Genomic DNA, 23,659 nt, shown 5'->3' on the forward strand with positions numbered 1-23,659 from the left:
ATCCCCACAGCACACTTTCCACTGCCCATATACATAGGCTAGTCGAAAGAATTGTGTGTTTGGTCAGTAGTTCAGTTGGTTGGTCGTTGGTTTGCTGTTCAGGTTTGGTTTGTTGCATTTTGTTTGGGTATTTCCAACATGGTAAAGATGGTTTGTTGTTCCCAGTATTTGTTTTGTCTGTCTGGGTAAGTTTCCTCCGTTCTGGCTCGGTCGGTCCTTGTGATTTTGGTACTGGTTTTCTGTCCAAACCATATAATCGCACATTTTCTAATCTTCCATACGGTACACTAATCCCTTTACAGATTTCATGATACTTACTTTATTCTAATAAATAACTTTATCCCTTATCATGTGTGGATCCCGATCTTTGCTCTGACCCGAGCCTCGTCTTAATGCAGCCAAGGAGATGGATATCAACACAATGGGAGAGTATATCAATAATTATTCGATGATTGTGTTGTACAATAAAACACAGTAAAGATTCAATATGAATGGCAAAATAAAGAATAAGAATAAAATATGTGTTGGGCAAATTATAGAGAAACTGAGATTATAGATTTCATATCAAAAGGTGAAGGGCTGAAAAAATTTAAGAAATATATTTAAGAAATATAGGCCTACTCAAAGCCCAAATCATTGATATCATAACCTATCCAATATTAAAGAAATTTGAATTTGAATGGTAACAATTCCGTCTGGTGTTAAATCCTCGTTCTCGTTTTGAACGTCTCACTCATGGCCGATCACAGTGTGTTCTTTCTGATTAGCTCTTAATTGAGATCACCTGTCACGCACCCCTTTATTAACGGTGAACACAATGGGTTTGGTTTACTTTGCATCGGCCTGTGTCAATCGAGGTTGAGTTTAGGTAGTGTTGAAAGTTTTCGATCTAGATTGCAGATCACTATTGTCACTTTATACAAACTGGAAGCATGCGTTGTTGCGTGTTTGTTTTTGTTTTTGTGGGCATTTGACTGAGCAGCCCAGACCAATATTGCTACCAGCATGGCACTTCGAAACAGACCACCGCAGTGAGTAAAAGTAATTTTCCTTTATTAAATGTTGAAGTTTTTGGGCTGTCTCCTCGGACACAAGCCATCAGTAACCCTGCTCTTTGCACCTTGACATGCATGTTGCCGATGTTTGTTAACCTAGCTTTGCTGATTTGTATCTTGTGATGTGTGTGTGTTTTTCTTAACAGGTGTTAGATGACTGCCTGACAAGATCTATGGGGGGGCCCCCTTTGGGCCCCCCCATACCAACTTAGTCTTCAAAGGAATCTAGTGCCATATGGGACAGTAATCTGCTGCGTGGGCCGTAGTGGCTTCCAGATTCATCTTTCGGTCTTGATCAGGATTTGTTACAGTTGCCCTTCAATGTAGCAAGCTATGGGTTTCTAAAGAAGCCTGCTTTACGTAGCATTGGAGTACAAATATTGTGCAAAATGCTCATGTAATTGCACTAGCACTAGTAACCTGTAGATTAGCTTAGTTTAACGTCATTCTGTGCTGTCTCTTGTCAAATGTGTGGCTTACTTTAAGTCCACAAGGCCCTCTGGCTAACCACGTTGGAACAGCCCTGGACAAGGTGATTAGTCACTGGGTGTGTGCTAAAGTTTTGTTCAATTTTTCAATAGTTGGTTAAGGTTTGGTAGAATTGTTTGGATGCTAGCGACGTGATGGTGTATGTACAAGAGCCTACCGTGGCCAGGCCACAGTTGCGACGGCCACGGCCAGATGGCCTTGTGTGAGTGCAACCTTGATTGCATTTGTATGCTGTTTGCCATTGGATGTTTATGCAATTTGGCTTAATTCATCCGCAGTAAAGCTGCATTTGACTATTCCAGGGTCGTTTTGTACAGGCTATCAATTGACCATGTTGACTAGTTTGTGGGAAGTTTTTTTTTTTTTTTTTTTTTTACCCTTGCTTACAATCCATCGGTCGTGACCACTTATGCCACTGGGCTGTGAACCTTGCAATTCTAGTTGCATATTTGTACACGCAAGCTTGTCCATTTCTATCGCCATCACTAACACTAGCTTCAGCATTTCCTTGTAGGCCATTAGCTGACTTGTGTATTGGAGCGATGATTTGGGTATTTTAAGATGCTTGAAAACCTAAAATAAAGCAAAATGCGTGTCTGGTGTGCAAGAGCCAATTTGTTGGCTTGCAGTAGTCGAGGAGTTGCCGTAGGTCATAAGCCATCTGGAGGTTGTGGCAATGGAGGCTTGTGGTAGATCTGCCATCCAAGAAAGGTTAATTCTTCTGAAGCATGATTAATAGTTTAGTCAATTGAATCTATTCATATAGAACTTTAAAATCCAAGACTGCAGCCAGTAACTTGGATCGCAATATGTGGAAAGTATTAGTCTTCATTTGTAACAACAGAATAATTAAAATGACTAACTGGGTTTCTTCCATTTTCTAACTAGGGGGACTTGACTGGTGAGTCTACTGGATTAATCAGTAGCGGTACTTTGCCCAACAGATTTGATGGCATGACTACAGGCTGACAAAGACAATTATTCCCTGCCTATCAAAAGAGACTTCTAAAACATATCTGCTAGAACAGTTCCTATACTTTTTGTATAATTTGGTCATGCTGCAAATTTACTTTTTGTAGTTGCTCCATATTTAGTTCTTTGACAGCCTCTCCTGCTAGAAAAGTCTATTCAAATCGGCTAAATATAATGAACTAAATTAATAGCCATGAAATGTTGTCACTCATACTAATGGCAAATACCCTCTTTCAGTTGGTGGTTCAACACTGATGTCTCTCTAGGCTTGAGGGAGAGCTCACAAGTAAATTACACGAATGTCCTGGAGCAATTGGGAATACACTTTTATTTAGTCTACCTGACCAGGGACATCTTTGAACTATTGGTCACCTAACCCAAACTTTTCACTCTTGTTAGGTTGTCCTTTTCTCTTGTTTTAACCCGAAAGGGCTGCAATATCAACATTTCAGGTATTCTGTTTGGATAATGTGCAAAACTTGTGGCTTCACTAATAAAAAAAAATACCCAATGTATTTTTCTCAATGTGGTTAAACTATTTAAAGATTTGTGCGTAAAATATTTCTGCTCAATTTGTGGTCAATAAAACTCTGAAATTTTTTAATTTGATAAAACACAACTATGGGTTAAAGGTATTTGCTTTGGGCATCTTTTGATATTTTTAGAATCTATCTCCATTGCCATTAGAAATGGTGTCTCCCAGTACTGCAAAGTGCTTCCACAAGTTTAAAAAATAATGGGCAGAAAAGGAACTGCCAACTAAATCTATTTAACATGGGTAGAAAGTTTCCATGGAAGCTCTTGGCTGCTTGTTCCCAACACAGCTCCAATGTTAGCCTGTGACGTTGCGTTTAAATTTTTTCGACTTTTGGTGACTTTCACAAAAGAGAAATTAACTGGTTAATACAAGACATTTCATGGTACCATTTTGAACTGTTTGTGGATATTGCATTAAATCCATATGCTTGAAACTTTTCAATAATGCATATCAACGAACAATGGAATGAAATAAATAGTTCAAGCAATTTGTGGGACTTGGCTGCTTTTACATTATTACAGATTTGGGGGTTATTTCAGTCTCCAACCTGCAGGTCGTGCGAAGAATCATGTGAATGGGAATATTCTATAAATGTCTATCATCTTTCGTCTCGACACTTCTGCTGCAGCCGCTGTTGAAGCGTATGAGTCCTTTGAGACCCCCTTTGATAAAAGGGGTTCTCATGAGTAACTTGACACCAACTTGGATTCTTCCAAGTTGTAGCTTATTTTCGTATCCCTTCCTTAATGTTATTGTCATTATCTCTGACCTCCAAAGTGTCCTGTTCATTTTCTTAAATTAAACATTTCAATATTAAATCATTATCAAAATACATAATAATTATTTTTCAGTTCTTACTATTTTTGCAAACCAAATGCAGTTCACTAACATTTAATGAGCAATCCGCATGAGGAAATATGCCATTCACAGAAATATGTAAACCAGTGTCAACGGATATAAGACTAGTTATAAATTGTTTGCTCTGCTTTCTTTATGGAAAGAACCATTCGCAGTAAACACTTTTTAGAGTGTACATTTATAGTCTCCCATATTTAGACAAATCACACAACACCTTTGTGCATATTTACCAAAACGTGTTGATACTGTATACATCGTGATATTCACCATCCATACACATCCATAACACTTGCATTTGGAATGGGACACATCCAAACACGCACACAACCACACAGCTTAATATCTAGCAGTGTTAGTGTAAGACAGGACCTGTTTAACAGATCCAACCCATGGAATAAATGTTACAATGTAGAGAGCATACACATTAAACATGCCTGAATTGTTTACTATTTATGTTAAAATGTTTTGTTGATTCATGTTATTTGCAATAGATCTCTGTGGTGTTACGGAGATCATCAGCTGAAGTCACAAGGATATGTATAAAGTTGTGGAAGCTGGTTACATCCTGTCTCATAACATGAACATTATTCTCTGGACGATGTGAGGACACAGCTCCTTTGTCTTGCTCAGGCACGTTTCGAGTGACACATTTACCTTTGTGGTGATTTACGTGACCTATGACCTTTGTGTGAGACGTTCTCTCTCTCTACAAATGACAAACTATGACTAGAAGGTGCAGGATTCTCTCTATTTGATACCTGGCTGCCAGCCGTTACTGGTTCATGCACAACACTTTTGCTAAAATGCTAAAGCTAATATACTGGTGCATTGCTGCATTGCTAGGCCGTTCTTGCTGGTTTGGGTAAGGTCATTGCAAAGGCTTTAGGGAACCGGGCATTATATTCGCCCTATACCCATCTGCAGACTTTTATCTTTTCAATGTATCCCTATGGGAAACATTTAATCAGCAAAAAAGCTTAATCAGCAAGAGACATAGGGGCGAAATTCCCAAAATTTTGGCATTTGTTGGTTTTGATACCTCTAAAACAGTCACGAATAATGGAGAACGTCAAGCAGAAGAAGGAGTTGGAATAGTAAGGCACAATTAACAACAATGCGGTTCGAGCAAACACACCAATAATATGAATGTGATGTTAGGTTGTTTGTAGTATGGATGGCAATATATTACACAAAGTATGAGGGTACTGCATTTAATGTAGGTATCAGAGTTTAACTTTCTGCCCAAAAAAGGGAACGGGAGTTTATTTCTGACCACAGCATTTCTGTGGTCGACGAGGAGCGATGAGCAGTTCTGTCATTCAGGTCAATTGTAAAAACCTGAGGAGCATCTCGTTGGTCAGGACCCCAGCAGCCAGTAGGAGAGCCATGAGCAGCAGGGCCAGGCCCCGGCGTACAGTCAGCTGTCTGACTGTGAGGACCACTGCTCCACTGGCTCCCTGCTCTGGGGTTACCTGAGTGGCTCCTGGATCGGCAGCCCCAGAGGCCTTCCCCTGGTCTGTCTCACAGACCTTATCCAGCCAACAATCTGGAGGACAATTGCAAGAAGTTATATCGAGACATTTGCACGCAGCTGTATCAAGCTTGTTGTATGCTGACAGACCCAGATGGATTGGTGACAACAATGTAAAGATTCAACTAGAGGAGGAGATACAGTTCCAAAATCAGGTGGAAGATAAGTCAGAATTTGAATAACAATGCAGTGCGTGCCTTGTAACCACACAAAATCAAAAAGACAGATCAAAGTCATTTTACCCTTGTGCTCCATTACAGGCTTCTCCTTCCTATCTGTTAGGTGTGCACCTGCTCTCACTAAGGCCTTTTCAGAGACAAGAACCACAATTAATCATCTGCATAATATATTTTTACATCGTACATTCATGTTTCTAGTACCAACCTCTTTGGTGACTTTCTGCCAGTCCATTTTGGGCAGATACACTAAATAGAAACCACTCTCTATTGCAACACAAACAAATAGTCCTGACCACAAACCTGAAAAGAAAGAAAAAGGGTCAAAATAGCTGACAAGTTTAGGTAATTTGGTTCAACAGTCAGTCACTATACCAGTCAGTCAGAATACCTAACTCATCCTTACCTACGATACCCAATCCAGCTGGGAACATGAGCAAAATTCCAATTGGTAATCCAAAGACGTAGTACCCCACCATATTGCACAGAGCACCAACCTTCTGCTTTCCTACACCTCGGATTACACCTCCAGTCACACCCTGCAGGCATTCAAAACAGTCACTTTATATCAAATTCTGAGGACAATAAAAGCAGTTAATGTAACATTGTTGGGACATTAAAATATGTCACTTTATGTCACATTCTGAGGACGGTAAACAAGTCCCTTTACGTCACACACTGTTGACATCAAACTTAGTCACTTCATGTCATGGGCTGGGGACCTTAAGTAAAAAGTCATTTTATTTACGAGGTTATCATTTCTGGTTGGAAGGTATATTTTATTATGCTTTTATGAGAGCTCACCGCAAGGGTTTCACCGACATGTACAAAGCCATACAAGATCATGACATCACCAACCCGCTGAACAATTTTTCTAAATGAACCCAAAAAAAGGAAGAAAAGTAAACATATATACAAAGAAGATAATCTCCATAAAATGTCAATTTATTGCTTGTGAAATTTTCATGCAACTTTAAATTGTAAATGTTCACGTGCATATTGCATGCTACTGATTGATTGCCAAACATAAAGTTGATAAAAATCATGAGACATTTCATCAGAGTCAATATAATGTCTCTTTATTGGAGTTAATACATGAACGATTGCAGTTAGGGTTTTGGATTTTGTGCAATAGACAGTGCCTGTGGTGTATTAACATAATGGTGATTTTTTTTTTACGAACGGGTCTGTAGTGAAAATGTATCCAATCACGTCCTTCGAGACTCCGAGTACAACTGCAGTAATGCATGCCGCTATAGCTATCAGGGAGGTAATGGTGGAAATGGGAGGTAATAGTTGAAATGGGCAATAAGGGGCAATATACTTGCAAATATTTCAAATATTAAACACCAAGATGAAAATGACACATATATGAGGGACCAGTTTATATATAGTTGGGTTTCACACATACCTCCGACAATGACATAGAGCTTGGAAGACATTATGGCCTGTTCCGTATTTCCAGCACCGAGGGCGTTTCCGACACGCACACTGGCCGCCACAGACACTCCCGTTGGGATCTGGACCAAAGCATGAACCACAATTTGAGCATTTCCAGGCCCACTTTGAGACTTGGTGCCTTCTGCATATCCTGTGTATCATGGGAGGAGACCCAGTATCGCCTCCAAGTTGATATGTGGGAACCCCTCTGTTTATGATCTAAAAATGTTTTGCTCACTGCCCAAAGTGTGTGGCCAATGGAAAATAAAATGTCCAGGGAAGCACTGATATCAGATAGTGCCTGTTGAGATTACCATATAAACAAAAGATGATATTTCGTAGACGATAGCCTGAGCGCCTAGCTCCACTTCGCTGATGAGGCCCGTGAGGAAGCCTCCCGCTTCATAGACCCACCAGGCCAAACAGTGCATCAACATGCTGGGAATGGCGATCTGGATGAAGGACCCCCACTCCTGCAGACAGTCAGGGGACCAACCTAGGGGTCACAGGTCAACAAAATGAGTTTAAGGTTTACCAGCTGAGTTTAGGGTTTGTTGGGAACATCGTGTCTGTAACAAATGGTTTGAAGAGGTGACGTTTGACCAAGATTCAATGGTGTGGCACCATACCCTGGTATGGGCCTGACAGAAGGGCCAACAGGTCTGGGGACGGAGGAAAGATCAAGACACACATGTTCCAAGACTGCCTCCAATGGTTTACCATGGATAATGTACAGATACAATCCGAATGGGCAAGGATAGAGTGCCTCTAGACGCTCTGGACCTCAAAAGCGGCAGGGACATTGAACGTTACCTCAGTGATGCGAAGGTTCTGGACCTGTGCAGGAAGTAGAGAGCACCTCCACCTGGAGCAAACCCCTGGATAAGGTGTGGTCGTTCTCACGCTACGGAGTGGACCAGGGTGAGAGCAGGTGTCGGTTGTGAGTGGAGATACTCACTGAGGCAGTGAGGAATCAGAGAGAGAGCTGACCTGCCCATGTAGCCCGGTGCAGACCCCGGCAGTTAATGTAGATGAACAGGAGTGCGGCCAGAGCGTACTGCGATATCGCGTTGGCTGCAGCTGAGCCTCTTCAGAAGGTGCAAGCACAGCACAGAGAGAATCCAGCCGAACATGTTATACACACGTCATTTAAATGATGCTTGCAAACAGAATAAGCTTTAGAACCTCCCCAAATCCTGTACCATTATCACTAGATATCTGCACATTTTAGAAACTGGATTCAAATTATTTACTTACGCAACACCCATATCCAGCACATTGAGGAAAATGTAATTGATGAGTACATTTACAACATTCACAATGGCCCCAGTTATCACCTGGGGCCACATGATGCCCTGCAGGTCAACACAAACAGTAACAAAGGATATGGGTCAACAAAAAATGTAGGAATCAAACCCTATCAGAAACAAGGGCATAATAATACCTACAAATTCTCTATATTGGTACAGTATGTTAGTGTTTGAGCAGAGTCTGGTGAATTCCAGTTCTCTCAGGTTAACATAATCAATGACCTGATTCTGGAGATATCGTCCCTGTAGAAGGTACATAAAAGTAGCCTGAAAAACATGAAACACAGCTGAGATCACATTATGACGAGGAATTAAACATGAATAATGTAGGTGACGGTATGTTAGTTAGTTCTTGAACCTAGAGGGGTTGTGCAAACGTGCAAACAGAACCTACTGGCAGAGAAGGCATGACGATTTCCACATACAGCTGGGATAATCTATAAAAAAAGAAATGTCATTAATGTGAAGGTTCGTAGCTTAATGGACATATCTGTAGTCAATGCTGATTAATGACGATTTCAATAATTGTATCAATAAAATCACATACAATAACTGATATATTCTATAAATAATAACTGCTGGCCAGCCTACACCTCTCTTTTTGTTTACAATAACAACACGTTTCTCATTTTACAATCCCAAAACCCCTCCACTGATGCCCCCCACACAGCTGAGCTACGCTGAGTTCTTTTTTTATTCTGAAAGCCTCCCGACTAATTACTGGAAGGGGCTAAATGTTACACATTGGGACCTCGGGTGTGTTGATGAAGACTTTTGCGGTCATTTTAAAATATATGCATCAACACAGTTTCGGTCTATCTGCCATTCAAGGTAAGCGAACTGATCATGTTATTGACCTGGCAATTGTAACACTCTGTCTGACAGCAATTAGAATGGACTGTGTGTTGATAAGAACCGCCCAGCAGGGGAAACAGGCCAATAGCAGGATGAGGATTCCTCTTTGGAGAATGACTCCCACTTGCTTGAAATTCCCACTACCAAAGGTCTGTGGTAAATAGTGAATATCAAAATAATAAATAACAACTCTGAAATCATGATAATATTATAAACATTGACAATTTTGTATGGATAATTTATATAAAATGATGATGTCTACTAGTGCCCTCTACCTGAGACATGAGAGTATCACAGGTCGAAGACAGTCCAAACCCAATGCTGATACCAGTGACGTTTATTACCTGTATAGAAGTTCAATAAAACATCATTGCAACCATGAATTCAACATAAACAAACGTAGAAGACAGAAAACATCTGTTTGCAGTGATTGACTATGTGGAAAAGGTTGTTATTTAGGTTAAAGGCACTATTTTCTTACCGATATCGCCAATGCTACAGCATTCAGCTCGTTATTTCCAAGGTGGCCACAGAACACCATACTGACAAAACCGATTAGAAAGGTCATCAACTGTGAAAGGAACTAAGAAGAGTAGGGTGGTTTATAAACGTATGGTGTGGATTTACAACACCATGGCATCTATCCAACTAGAATAATTTAATAATAAATTAATCAGTAAAGATAATAGTCCAACATTTAGGGGGAAGTATATTTACAAGATCTACTCATGCAAACAATAATTCTGAAAGTGTTTTGACGATAAATCTTGATTATTAAAACACTTTAATCAAAGCAAGGGCATACACTAATCCTGCACTGTGTAAGGTTTTTACGGCAGCCATCAAATGTGTTCAGATGGCCACAGCGACCACAGCGAGAGGATATAAATGGATAAGTTGAGCCTTCATTAGGGTTCCTTATTCATAAAAATTGGTTTGAACCAAATATAGGTTCAGAAAGTTACCCAGTGCAGGTTTAAACATTAGCTATGGTAATGTTGGTGGATGTTGATGATTTATTAGTAATGGTCCCCTTTTATATGCAAGCCTATACTACCAGTCCTATAACATACAATAAACAAGGAAAAATAGACCTATGAATAATTCTTATTTGACTGATCGTTGTTTTTTATTATTATTACTATTATTATTAAGAAGAAGAATATTATTACGGTTCTAAAAAATATCAAGCTTAATAATTATTATAAAATCGGTAGCACTTTAATTAACATTAGCACAGTAATAATCTTTATTATATACTATTAGCGGGTTAGGGTTAAGGTTGGGTTAACCCTAACCACTAACACTAAACATATTAAATCATTTATACATCAAAACATGAAGACCAACCATTAGTTAACTGTTAATTAACTGTCTTAGTTGATGGTTAGTTAGTTCTCATGTCTACAATATCTGATTAATGATCCTTCATTGTAAAGTATTACCACCAAATCTGATATGTTTAAAAGCATTTGTTACGAGGAGAAACATGCTCTGTACAAATTCGTAAAATGACCAACCGGAGCTCCATTTACAAGTGAATTCAATCTTACAATTGGAGATGACACTTTGAAGAGTAGGATCAGCTCCTTCTTATGCTCCTCAGCTATCCATTTCCTAATGGGTTTCATCTTGTCCACTGTCCTGACCCTCACACACCGTCCGGGAACAAGGGCTCAGGTTTGTGTCACTTTCCACTTTCACCCGAAGCGCATGGTACTATAGCTAGTTATACATCCATGGGTTTGGCCTGTGATGGTCAACTGCCAGTCTAGCTATCAAACACTTTGAGCTTGGGTGAAAGTGTTGAGGATGAAAACCCATCCTTTAGCAAAATATGAGGTCGAGAAGGACTCTAACTGGAGTATTGACTAGTTAACACTAACCTCTAAGTTAGTGAAAGTTAACAACTACAGCAGCTGCAGTTTGTTCAAAATCCAGCCGCTAGAGTTCTAACAAAGACCAACATTTTTTAACATATTGCACCAATTCTTAATTTGTTACATTGGCTCCCTGTATTTCAAGAGAATTTGCTTTCAAATCATACTGCTCACTTATTAATCCCTACATGGTTTAGGGTCAAAGTATATAACTGATATGCTTCCACTACATAAACCTTTTAGACCACTAAGATCTTCTGAGACCAATCTGTTAATTATCCCCAGAGTAAACACGAAACATGGGAAAGCAGGATTTAGTTACTATGCAACAAATAGATGGAATAATCTCCCTGAGGATTTAAGACTTGCCCCAACTCTGACCACTTTTAAAACAAGACTGAAGACTTTTATGTTTGCTTTAGCTTTCTGCTACTTTCACTTTTTTTACTTTGCCTTTATTTTATTTAATGTACTTTTTTCTTTTATTACTTAAATTTATTGTATGTTTGCTAAAGCTTTCGGCTAAACATTTAACGCATATATCTATAAGGTAGGTACGTATATACCTTTTATTCATTTTATTGTCTGACCATGTTTCTATGTGAATCACCTTGAATCTGCCTCTTGTATTAGAAGTTCTATATAAATAGGGAAGCCAGTGGAGGCCCCGGAAAAGGGGGGTTCACATGGAAGAATTTAAGTAGGTTGAACACGAGGCTTGCTGCAGCTCCATGGATAAACTGCAAAGGTTTAATCGCTGAGGAAGGGAGCCCAGCCAGGACCAAGTTTCAGTAGTCGATACGGGAGATAACAAGCGCTTGGAGCAGGAGCTGAGCTGCTTCCCTTGCGAGGAAGGGCCGGATCCTGCAGATGTTGTAGAGGGAAAATCTGCAGGATCGGGCCCAAGTCGTTCAGGTATGCTTCAGGTGACGGTCCGACTGCCCATCAGCATCAGCACTTGGACTGTGCTGATGACTGTCAGATATTCTGAGATGCGTGTTACAATCAGCGGAGGGGAAAGAGAGGAATAGCTGTCGAGTGTCATCAGCGTAGAAGTGATAGGAAAAACCTGGTAATGTGATTACAGAGCCCAATAATCTAGTATACAGGGAGAACAGAAGGGGACCGTGTACAGAGCCTTGAGGGACACCAGTGTCGAGAATGCAGGGTTTGGACAAGGATCCATTCAATGTGACCTGAGAGGTGCGATTTGATTCGTCAGGTAGGATGTGAATCAGGTCTACTACTCAATGCTGTTTTAATACTTTGGTACTCTGTGAGGATGTTTGATTGTGCTTGATCTTAGGGATAAACAAAGTGTATCATATCGTATATTTGCCCCTCTGGCTTTGCTGCTCTTCTGCACAACCTTTTTTTTTTTTTTTCTTTTAGGCTTTTCTATATGCTTGAACTCTGAATATTGTTAATGGTCGGGTTTTACCCTCAACCAGTTTGCAGTAACCAGTAGGACGACTAATATTAACTCTGAAATCACGACCATGACATGATGTTTGATACCACATTGTTTCTAAAAGATAATACATCTTCCAGTAGTTTTGTGGAGATTGTTCATCAAGATCAGACATAGATGTATGTTCTTTATTGGTGTCCGTGACTAATACATTGAAAACAAAGCGAATAACAGACAATGTCCTCTGCAATCCTAGTTAAAAAAAAATACTCTTTTGTACAAGGATGTCATGGATGTGTTTCCTGAGGAGTATACAGCATCCTTTAGGCGTGTGAAATCGATCAGGATACATGAGAAAGCTTCATCCCACAGGAGATTTAATTGTTTACTATACTCTTGAATCCATCAAAGAGCAAACATTTTGCCTGGGGAGAAGAGAGAAGACTCAGTTTGCTTTTGCTTTGCTTGTTATACTTGTAACACTTGGCCTAGTGTGTGTGTGTGTGTGTGTGTGTGTGTGTGTGTGTGTGTGTGTGTGTGTGTGTGTGTGTGTGTGTGTGTGTGTGTGTGTGTGTGTGTGTGTGTGTGTGTGTGTGTTAACGGGCCTGTGCATGTGTGTTAGTTTGTGCAGGTACGGGCATGCACTAACTGTTTGTGTGTGTGTCTGTGTGTGTGTATGTGTGTGTGCACAAATGTATGTTAGTTCATGCAGGTGTGTGTATGTGTGTGTGTGTCTGTGTGTGTTTGTGCATGCATGTGTGTGTGTGAGCGGACCTCATGCCAGCGCAGTGTGTCTGGGGGTAGTGCTATATGGCAGTGAGGGCAGGTGTCATTCTGATCCACCAGGTCCTGGTTCCGGATGACCCAGCTCGGACCCTCGCTCCCCCACAGGGGGAGTGCGGTGGAGCGGGAGGAGTAGGCCACGCCAAAGTGAGGCCGCGGGTCTGTCTGGTAGTTCACTTTCTGGCCACTGGGGGGCACTGGTGTCACAGAATTGTAGTCCTGTTGCAACACCATCACGTCAGGCTGTGCAAGAAATTTGGACCAAAAGTTACAGGTTGTGTTGCTAATGCTTAACCATGTTTCAGATGCGTCACTGTTTAATTTTTCTTCACTTCAACAGAGGAATGTTGACAGTGATACTTTAACCTGTCCAGGATCATGAGGGCGATGCTCTGGCTCAAGAGACCTCAGGCAATACCAGCAGGGCTCTGAGACTCGATCTAAGATGCAAAGTTAGACTAGGTTAACACTGATGCCCTTTTCATTTCACACACATAGATGCCCTATTTTGGAATTCAATAACCCCAAAATAGGGCGCATTCATCATTGCTCTGGCTCAAGAGACCTCAGGCAATATCAGCAGGGTTCTGAGACTTGATCTAAGATTAAAAAAAAATAAGCTATGTCAACACTGATACACTTTTCATGTCAAACACATTGAGACACTATTGTTGGTTTCAAGAACCCCAAAATAAGCGAGGAAAAAGGACATCGGCCGAAACTACGAAACCTTACTCTCTATTCCGTTGAAATGTGAAGTCAGTGGCGGCGAAGGTTGAGTCTGGAGTGTGTGTTCCTCCAGCAGCCCGTCAGACAATGAGAGGCAGTTGTCTTGGTCCTCATGGGAGACCATGGCCACGTCAGGGGCCTGTGATGATGACGCCGATGTCTCTGCGTCACCCAGACTGCGTGCGTCCAGCTCATTGTCGATGACACTCGTGGTTCCCCCCGCTGGGGCAGAAACAATGGCATCTTCCAACTGAAAAATCAACAAGCGCAGATCAACAACCCCCCCTTACCACATGCGTTTGTCCACAGACTATGTGCTTTTTGTATCATTCAGAATATTTGAAAAATACCTTGATTGAGTGACAGTTGTGATCATATGGACGTGTAGGCCTAGTGGGTGGTGGTTTGATCGTGGATATTTTTCTATAGGATAGCCATTACTTGGTCTTTTATTGATTTGAGTTTTGCAGAGGTAAATCTAAAAATGTGTATGGAGTCTATTCAATAAATCGGACCTGGTCGGGGCCCCTCTCCTCAGTGACGTGGATCGCAGGGGGGGCTGTGTTATCATCATCCCCTCCACCACGCAAAACCTCGGCCTGTCCGTCAACCAGGATTAAAGGCTCGTTGCTGAAACGAGGGCGAGAGTTGAAAATGCAAGAACAAGATTAGGTTAACGACATGGACATCTACAGCTGAGTACATCATCAACAACAACAACAACAACAACAACAACAACAACAACAACAACAACAACAACAACAACCACACGCACGCACACGCATATATAGGCCTACCACAACCGTCCTACCGTGCCGTATAGATTTCCTCGTGCTCGCTCTCTCCCTCCATCCCTCCTTGGTTTCCCGCCCAGGATGTCCGGCTTGTCTACCGTAATCTCTCCTCTCGCTGACTTCTGACTCTTTTTTTTTTTCCTGATGCACGTCGCTCTCTCTCTCCACCTTTCTTCCCCTGCTTTTTCTATCTATCGCTCTCTTTCTCTCCGTTCCTCCCCGCAACTCTCACTGCCCTCCCGCTGAAACGGAAACTCCAGTGTCTAAATATTTCATGCGTCTGAATAGCTCACAAGCAGCTTTGCTGTAAAGAGCAAGCAGGTTAGGGCTCTGATGTCTCCGTTGTCAAACACACCCTGACATACTACCGCCTGGGGCAAATATAGGCTACAGTGTACCTTCTAAAACCCTTTGTTTGAAACAACCTCAATCTAACAACTGAAAAGCAGAAATTCAACAGTTCACTAATGTTGTCAGAGATAGGAACCTAGGCTTAATGCCTCTGATGTAAATGTGTCCAGCAGATAATTTTCTTACATAGCAGTGGAATTTGAGATGTAATAAAAATGTTGTTTGTCTTAGGGTATTTTTCTTTTTTTCTTACATATAATATAATAGTAAGTCTGAGGTCTGTCCAGAAGATGGCGGTAGAGCTTCGCCTCGTCAATGAGGCGAAACAATGAAACCCCGCTATTAAACCCACGCCACAGCATTAGTCTTTCTTTCTCTCTCTTCTCTTGTTGTCTGTTCGCCATGGGGGCTTTCAATCTCAATCACTTTTCTTGTCAATTTTGTTTATTTTTTCCCTTTTCAGTTAGATCCACATGCTCCAAATAACATACAATGCATTGACATTGACATGTATTTTCATCGGTGATCCATTGTACTATGTGTGTGTGTGTATGTACACATGTGTGTCTGTTTGTGTGTATGTGTGTGTGTGTGTGTGTGTCTGTGTGTGTAGATATGTGTGTGTGTGTGTGTGTGTGTGTGTGTGCGTCTGTTTGTTCAGGTGTGTGCGTTTGTGTACGTGTGTGTGTGTTTGTGTGTGCGTGTTTGTGTGTGTGTGTGTGTGTGTGTGCGTGTATATGTGTGTGTGTTTATGTGTGCGTGTGTTTGCGTGAAGGTGTGTGTGTTTATGTGTGCTTGTGTGTGTGTGTTTATGTGTGCGTGTGTTTGCGTGAAGGTGTGTGTGTTTATGTGTGTGTGTGTGTGTGTGTGTGTGTGTGTGTGTGTGTGTGTTGATGTGTGTGTATGTGTGTGCGTGTGTGTGTATGTGTGTGCGTGTGTGTGTGTGTGTGTAGCCCTGTTTGTAATGGCATGGCAGGTACAGGATAAATTGAGTGTTTTCCGTGTATTTATGTGCCTTTTTGTGGGAGGAGGGCGCCGGGAACATAAGAGGCGATGACTCACCGGTCCTTTGTGACAGTGGTGCAGAGAGAGAGAGTGGCTTTCTATAACACACAGAGCAGGGCAGGGACTGTCTGGGAGGCAGAATTAACCAGAATAAGGGACGTTGATAATAGCACAGAGAGAGAAGGTAAGGACACTGAGAAGATGATCAAGGTTCAAGGGCAGCAAACATAGATGAAAGGCAAAAAGAAAAGAGGATTGAAAATATAATAAATAAAGAAAGGCATGTGGCAAGGCGCAATTGAAAAGCTGTGTCTGGTCTGTAAATGGCTGGTAAAAGCTTGTTGTGCTGTGGTTTCGGGGAAGAAGGGGAATATATTCCACAAAGAACAAACTAAAGCAAATATAGTGACTGGAGGTAGGGTTTTTATAATTGCAGCTTAAAGGGATTATACAGAAAGGGCTTTGACCTGTGAAGTGTTGCTTGAGAATATGAATGTTTTTGATCAGCTTTTCTCTTGCATTACAATGAATTATCCCCATTATTTAATAAACGTTTGTGATTGGACTGAAGCACATTTCATGGGTCACAACCAGGTCATGGATTCAAATTGCTGTTCCAAGTCGAAGTCTCTGCATGGACTTTCGTTCCTTATCCCATAATAAGTACATCCCCAATATACTTAATACTGGACTCTGAACCTTGTTTTGTCATTTAAATGTATTATGACAATATATTGCCTGAAAAATGATCTCATGATTTTAGAGATTACCATCAATGGTGAAGCATGGTAGGTTAGGGCAAATCCAATTGGAACAAAGAAAAAAGGAAGGAAGTAGGTACAAAATAGCCAGGGGAAATGTACAATACCTTTCAACTGGAACAAACTTCCTTGATGCAAACATTCATAGATGGGGATGAACCCACTCAATGCGCATCAATCAGAGTCTTTCTACGTCGACCCTAATAGCGAGTGATAATGTAGTCGTTAGTCTGATTAATGCATTAATATGCATGAGTGCCTTTAATGGTTAATATAAGTGACACCCGGGAACAGTGCAGAGACACCTAACGGCTGTGTATATACTGCACATTGGGAGAACACTTCCAACTCCAGCGAATGAGGAGAGGAATTCAAACAAGATATGGCAGAACCTGTCCATCAACAGCGCCTCTCTCTGTGATTGGACGACTGAGGGGCCATGAGTCAGTCACTATCTCCAATGCCAGCAGCTACATTTTTATACAGTTAAAAGAGAGTGTGTGTGTGTGTGTGTGTGTGTGTGTGTGTGTGTGTGTGTGTGTGTGTGTGTGTGTGTGTGTGTGTGTGTGTGTGTGTGTGTGTGTGTGTGTGTGTGTGTGTGTGTGTGTGTGTGCGTGCGCATGTCCATGTGTGTTTATATGTGTGTGTCCGTGTGTGTGTGTGTGTGTGTGTGTCTGCGTGTGCGTGCATGTGTGTGTGTGTGGGGGTGCAGTGTGTTGTAGTGTGTGTAATACTGCGCAGGAAAGTGTACAGATGGATGACTCATACACCAATCATGTGACTCATCAATCACTGCAGTGCCCATCTCCCCCCTACCCCACCCGCCCCAACCTCTCCCTCCCCCCTCCCCCCTCCCCCCCTCCCCCAACACATCCTGAAAATTACCCATCTTTGGTGACTTCTCCCTTTCCGGTTCTCATAACTCTTTGTCCTCTGCCTCCAGCCCTCTGCCATATTGTTTCTTCTCCTCTGCACCTCTTTGTGTCGTTTTCCATTCTCTAGGTGCAACAGATTCATAGGCTAAGCTCGCTACAGTTGGTTGCAAGTGCGTTCCCCTTTATTTCCTCAGCCACTTTTTATTTACGGTGTGTGTTTTTCCCCCGTGGACTTCAGTCCTTCCAACATGGCGTTCTCGAAGAAGGCATAAAAAAAGCTGAGCTTTAATAAAATAATTGCTTTTATTCTTTCTCTTATAGCAAAACTATTAATCATCATGCTGTTATTTACACATTGCACAGGAATATTTATTTCACACTGTACATCTTACAATGCTAAAAGTGACATGGACCACAACATTCTCCTTTGACAGACAGACGGCCTACCTGCAGACACAGTGGCTATCTTCCTTTGAGAATAATTCTTTTTTTATGTTCACAGTTTATTCAGAGAAACAGTCATCTTGATTTCTCCACACTGTTTAATTTTTTCTCTTTTTTTTGTTCATTTTTTTGTTCATTTTTTTTGTTGCAAGTAAAAAGACGTGCATTTAACGTTTTGAACGCAATCCCTGACTCTCCAACCTGTATCTTTTCAATACCAACTCTTCAGAAATGAATAACATTTGTTTTGCCTCTTGGTTCATGTCTTCTCTCAATCCCATTGACAGGCTGCAGAATAAATATGTGACTTCAAGTATTTTTTCAGAACAAAGAAAAAGCAGAGTTTGAGGGATGCAAAAGGTTAAAGAAATTATAATAAAATCGATGTAAAAGACAGCTGCCCTGGCAGCAGCTAATGATGTTTAAGTAACACAATTGGAAAGACAATTAAAACGCAATAGATGTTTGGCAACTAAGGGTTCTCCATGACTATTAATGCTAAACTAATATTGGCGAATGTGATTTGAAACACAATGTCTTTACTATAATAACCTCTGTATCCCATAACAACTGACAAACCCTCAGAGCACCAGGCTGGAGATGTTCAATGGTGAAAGTTGTGCTTTTGGAATCCACAGGGTTCACTCATTGGGATCATTTGGGGTTGTTGTTGATATGATGGGACAGATCTGAATTCGGTTGGTGGTATTATAACAACAACTTCAAGGCAATCATTGTAGAATGGAGTTGAGTTGAAATATATTTTTCATGTTTTCAAATTGAAAACCTTTTCAAGGTTTTTACCTTATCTATAGATGGACGTTATTTTTGGCATGAAAGAAAAAAACAGGAGTATTGTGCGTAATATTTGATATGTACCATGACATTAACACGTCAAAGACCAAAATTAAAAACTGTTGTAAACATGAGTCTCACACATTTGGCACATTTTCTTGTGAATTGATGTCACTTTGTATCTGTGTGGGTGTGTGTGTGTGTGTGTGTGTGTGTGTTTGTGTGTGTGTGTGTGTGTGTGCGTACGTACGTGTGGCGTGCGTGCGTGCGTGCGTCGTGTGCTTGCGTGCTTGCGTGCATATGCCGTGCGTGGGTGCATGCTTGCGGTTGTGTGTGTGTCTGTGTGTGTGTGTGTGTGTGTGTGTGTGTGTGTGTGTGTGTGTGTGTGTGTGTGTGTGTGTGTGTGTGTGTGTGTGTGTGTGTGTGTGTGTGTGTGTGTGTGTGTGTGCCTTCTCACCAAGAACTCTGAAACACAGAACGTAAGAACATCAGAGATTGACCTGAATGGAGCCAGACATACACTGGGGTACGTTCTGTTTTTTGAATGTAAACTGATCCAGAGGCAGAATACGGTCACAGGGCGAAACTCTTCCTGAAACCCCTGTTTCCCCATCCCCGACCCTAAATCAACCAAAACGACAGGAGAAGAAATCAACAACACAAAAGCAAACCGTTTCTCTTCCTAACCCTCGCATTCCCATGGGGCTTAAATGTACACATCCCCTTTTCCACATCATCTCCTTTGATTCTTTTTTAAATATTTTAACCTCTTCCTTCCCTTCTCATCTGCTCTATCTGTCCCACAGAGGGTTGGGCTCTGCTTGGACCGCGGTCCAGACACCTCTCAGTACATTCGGCGCTTCATGTAGATCCTCTCGATAAAGTTCTCCAGCTCCTCCTCGCTGTCCAGCTGAGGAACCAGTCCGTCCTCCTCATAGTCGTCTGCGTGGGGGGTCACCTGGGGGTAGAAGTAGTGGGGGCGCCTTCCTCTCCTGGCGGGAGTCATTGGTTTGGGGGGAGGTAAGGGCTGGTATGTCCGTGGGTGGGGGAGGATGTAATTGGAGATATAAGGGGTGATGGGGCTCTGGGGCGGGGACTGCTGCTGCCTCCAGCCCTGCCCGCGACCTTTCCCCCCCGACCGGAACCGGCGCCTGGGGGTCGGGAGTTCGAGTTCCTGGGGTCCTAACTGCTGGTCCATGGAAGGGGACGCTTTGCCGTAATAGTGTTGCTTAGGGTAGGGGAAATACACAGGGTAGTAGGCGCGATATGGCTTCTGGTAGTAGGGATAGGAGGGGAAGGCCAAAAACTGTTTCTGCGGTTTGTACCAGAAGTCACGCTGCTTCTGAGGCTTGTACCAAAAGTCCTGCTTGTACGCCTTGACCTTGTCCTTCTGCCACTTCTTGCCGGACCTGTACTTGTAGCCGGCCTTCTTGGGGTTGCTGGAGGCCGTGTAGTGGTACATGGGCGGGGCGGCCAGAGGCGGGGGCACCAGGGGCCTGAACCGCTGGGTGACGGGGCGGAGGTCGGCGGGCCGCTGCTGCAGCTCTTTCCTCTTCTTCTTCTTCTCCTCCACGTCGCTGATGATCTCCACCACGTCGTCGGCGGGCAGGTGCAGCTTGCTGCTGATCTCGATCAGCCGGTCGATCATCTGCTGGTCCATGTCGTCGTCGTCGTCGTCGTCGGTCGCCACCTCCTCGGACCGCTTGTCCTCGGCTGTGTTGCTGGCGGCGGCCGCGGCGCTGCTCTTCTGCCGCGGCTTCATGTAGGGCGGCGTCTTGCGGCCCATGTACTGCAGCAGCATGTCCGAGGCGATGTCGGCCAGCCGCTGCTCCTCCTCGCGGGCGCGCTCCGCCTCCTGCTGCTGCCTCAGTACCTCCTGCTTCTCGGCGCGGGCCCTGGCCTCCTCCTCAAGGCGGGAGAGGCTCTCCTCCTCCCTCTCCACCTCCTCCTCCAGCTCCTCGCCCTCGGCGTCGAAGTCGTCCATGAAGTTGCCCCCCTGGGCGGGCCGGTTGCGGGCCTGCTCCTCGGGCCAGTGCTGCTTCTTGCCGGCGCGGGCCAGCTGGGTGTTGTAGGCCTTGTAGCCCTTCAGCGGGGGCAGGATCTCGTTGTCTTGGAGACCCAAGTCAATGTTTTGAAAGTAGCCCCTGGTTCTGCGACGCAGCTTGGCGTCGTCCCCCCGGGAGCCCGGCTCGTCTGCCTCCCCCAGCGACGGATCGCCCTCCCCCTGCTCCGCTGGGTTCGGCCCCCCGTCTCTACTCCCTACGAGGGCCAGCCCCACGTCCCCCAGCAGCCACCCAGCGTCCCCCCCGGGCCCCCCCTCCTCCTCCTCTCCCCCCGCCCCCTGCACCACATCCTCCTGGGACGCCGTCACATACCTCCGCTCCCCGAGCCTCGCTCTTCCCCTCTGCTCCTCCTCCTCCTCCTTCTCCTCCTCCTCCTCCTCCTCCTCCTCCCTATCAGCCCCTCGCTCTGCGACCGGGGCCCCCCCATCGTCCCCGTCACCCCCCGTCCCGTTCTCCCGCAGCCCCCGGGCGCCAGGGCGGTCCAGGACCTCCAGCAGAGCGCTGAGCAGCAGCGCGGGGTCCAGGGGGTTATCTCTGAGCTCCCCCCGCCCCGGCGCCCCCTCCTCCGAGAGGCGGAGGCGTGGGAGCGAGAGCACGCCGCCAAGGCTGTCGTCCCTGAGGTCTGTCCGTGCGCGCCCCTCGGCCGCCCCTCCCTCGCCTCCCTCAGCCCGCACAGGGGCGGCGCCAGCCAGCTGTGGAGTGACACAAAGCAGGACCAATAGGACGAGGTGGGCTGGGGAAGGGGCGTGACGACAGGTCATGACCATGCAGAACTGGCAGGAGGGAGGTTAAGCACCTGGATGGCGTGCGGACGGGAGGGACAGAAGAGAGACACAGTGTGAGAAGGCTGGGCAGATATCCTCCTTCATGAGACGACGACTGCAACGCCTGATGATTATTATATTGTTTTATTAGGATGTATCATTTTATGTTATTATTATTAGATAGTTATTGAGAGAGGAATATTTATATTTCTCTCTCATTTCTGTCACATTTATCGAATTCAATCAAAACGTCAAGTCAGATGGAATAAATGGATAAAGACGAGATACACTCAGAGAGAGAAACAACTTATACATTAAAAAAATACTTACTCACGATGTCATATTTGCATACATTTACATACATTTGGAAATAAATTCCATTATGCGTTCCGTTTTTGTGCGCTGAGGCTCTCGTGACAATTTCTGTTCCAAGCGTCAAAAGAACAAACCCAATTTGCCTTCGCATCCCAGTAGTTCGCAGAATGGTAAGAGGCAGAGGTAATTGCTCGTTTAGAGATGAATGCCATTATGGAAAAAGGAAAAGCCTATTTTCTGTTCGGCATGCGTTAATCGAATCGAAAAAGCGCAAGGAAAAACTACATTTGTACAAATGAGAAGCATTTTCATTGATGATGTTCAATATGTGTCATGATTTCCTTCGATGGATTTACTTAAAAGATATAAGAAGAATAGCCCGGTAGAACGTCATCATTATTTATTTGAGTCTTGCGAGCCCCCGGCTCAAAGTTAATTGCATTCAGAAAACGTCCCAATTCTCCTTTAAACGCAAGAAGCGCCGTCGGTTCCAAGTGCGCGTTCTGCTCCCTCGCTTCAAACCAAACATAGTGCTTAATCCGATATGTCTCTGTTGAGATTGCATTAACTGAACATATTGGTTAATCCGAGATGCCTCTATGCTATTCTGTTGTGCCATGCGCCATGGCGATGTGACCACAGAAGGCATCAGGATGACGGCACTGGGAGAGGAGTCATGCGTAAAGGCGCCAGCTATGGTAGGCGATTTAACCCTCCGGGCTCTGAAGCACCGATTTTCAATTTTAAAATGTAGGCATATGGTTGTGCGTTATTAAGGCTCTGTGTTAAGGCACCGAGGTTGCAAAACGACCAGTCGGAGGAAGAGAAGGGGTTTGTTATTGGGTTTTAGCAACGACTCTGAGTCCATGGTCCACTGTTGCAGTGGCGGAATGCAGTCGTGTCCAATTATGGATGAACAATGCACAGCGAAGCCGAATCCTGTGTACTACATTTTTATTTGATCAGCAAGCTGATCAACACCACGTGCTGATCAACAGAGACCACTGGTTAACATGTTTTTAATGTTACATCAATGCTAGTTTCACCCCTTTTTTATTGTTTGGACGTGCACCATCGTTTAAAGAAATAATATCGTCAAATATTTGTAAATTAATAATGGCGTGTAAATATCTGCACTGTCGATTACCAATGAGATAAATCATGATTAAATCTTGACTGCATTTATTTTTCAAAAACATTTGTGAAAAACCAATCGGAAACAATAACCGCACATAAGGACTGCTAGATGTGGCGGACGGTTAACCCTAATTTTAGTGGCGAATTTTCCTAAAATATGATATTCAATAGCTTAATAAAATTACCACTAAAAAACATTTACAAAACGATTTAATGAATCAAGTGAATGTTAATATTTAAAAATAAACCCTGATTTTCATTTTTTTGGCAGACAAGATTACATCCATCTCAACATCTTAATTGGATACATGAAAAATAAATATATCAA

At 43.3% G+C, this 23,659-nt stretch overlaps 3 protein-coding genes across 4 annotated transcripts in view; 1 reads left to right on the forward strand and 2 right to left on the reverse strand.

Annotated features, from left to right (window-relative positions):
* Positions 1-23,659, forward strand: part of LOC130385249 (glutamate receptor 4) — a 1,260,456-nt gene that overhangs the window by 1,042,049 nt on the left and 194,748 nt on the right. The window lies entirely within an intron of this gene.
* Positions 5,080-10,892, reverse strand: LOC130385268 (multidrug and toxin extrusion protein 1-like). Its single transcript, XM_056593702.1, has 16 exons — positions 10,778-10,892; positions 9,706-9,807; positions 9,500-9,568; positions 9,227-9,375; positions 8,764-8,806; positions 8,592-8,636; positions 8,317-8,414; positions 8,050-8,147; positions 7,374-7,555; positions 7,031-7,139; positions 6,803-6,878; positions 6,424-6,493; positions 6,026-6,158; positions 5,828-5,922; positions 5,686-5,749; positions 5,080-5,458 (listed from the first exon to the last, which is right to left on the reverse strand). The coding sequence occupies exons 1-16, from the start codon at positions 10,853-10,855 to the stop codon at positions 5,232-5,234; spliced, it is 1,638 nt and encodes a 545-aa protein (XP_056449677.1). The 5' UTR covers positions 10,856-10,892; the 3' UTR covers positions 5,080-5,231.
* LOC130385298 (uncharacterized) lies at positions 12,705-14,927 on the reverse strand. Its single transcript, XM_056593761.1, has 6 exons — positions 14,839-14,927; positions 14,543-14,657; positions 14,034-14,277; positions 13,665-13,738; positions 13,290-13,541; positions 12,705-12,940 (listed from the first exon to the last, which is right to left on the reverse strand). Exons 1-6 carry the CDS (start codon positions 14,877-14,879, stop codon positions 12,893-12,895), a joined length of 774 nt encoding a protein of 257 aa, XP_056449736.1. The 5' UTR covers positions 14,880-14,927; the 3' UTR covers positions 12,705-12,892.

Source organism: Gadus chalcogrammus, chromosome 7 (assembly GCF_026213295.1).
Source record: "Gadus chalcogrammus isolate NIFS_2021 chromosome 7, NIFS_Gcha_1.0, whole genome shotgun sequence".
NCBI classification, from domain to species: domain Eukaryota; kingdom Metazoa; phylum Chordata; class Actinopteri; order Gadiformes; family Gadidae; genus Gadus; species Gadus chalcogrammus.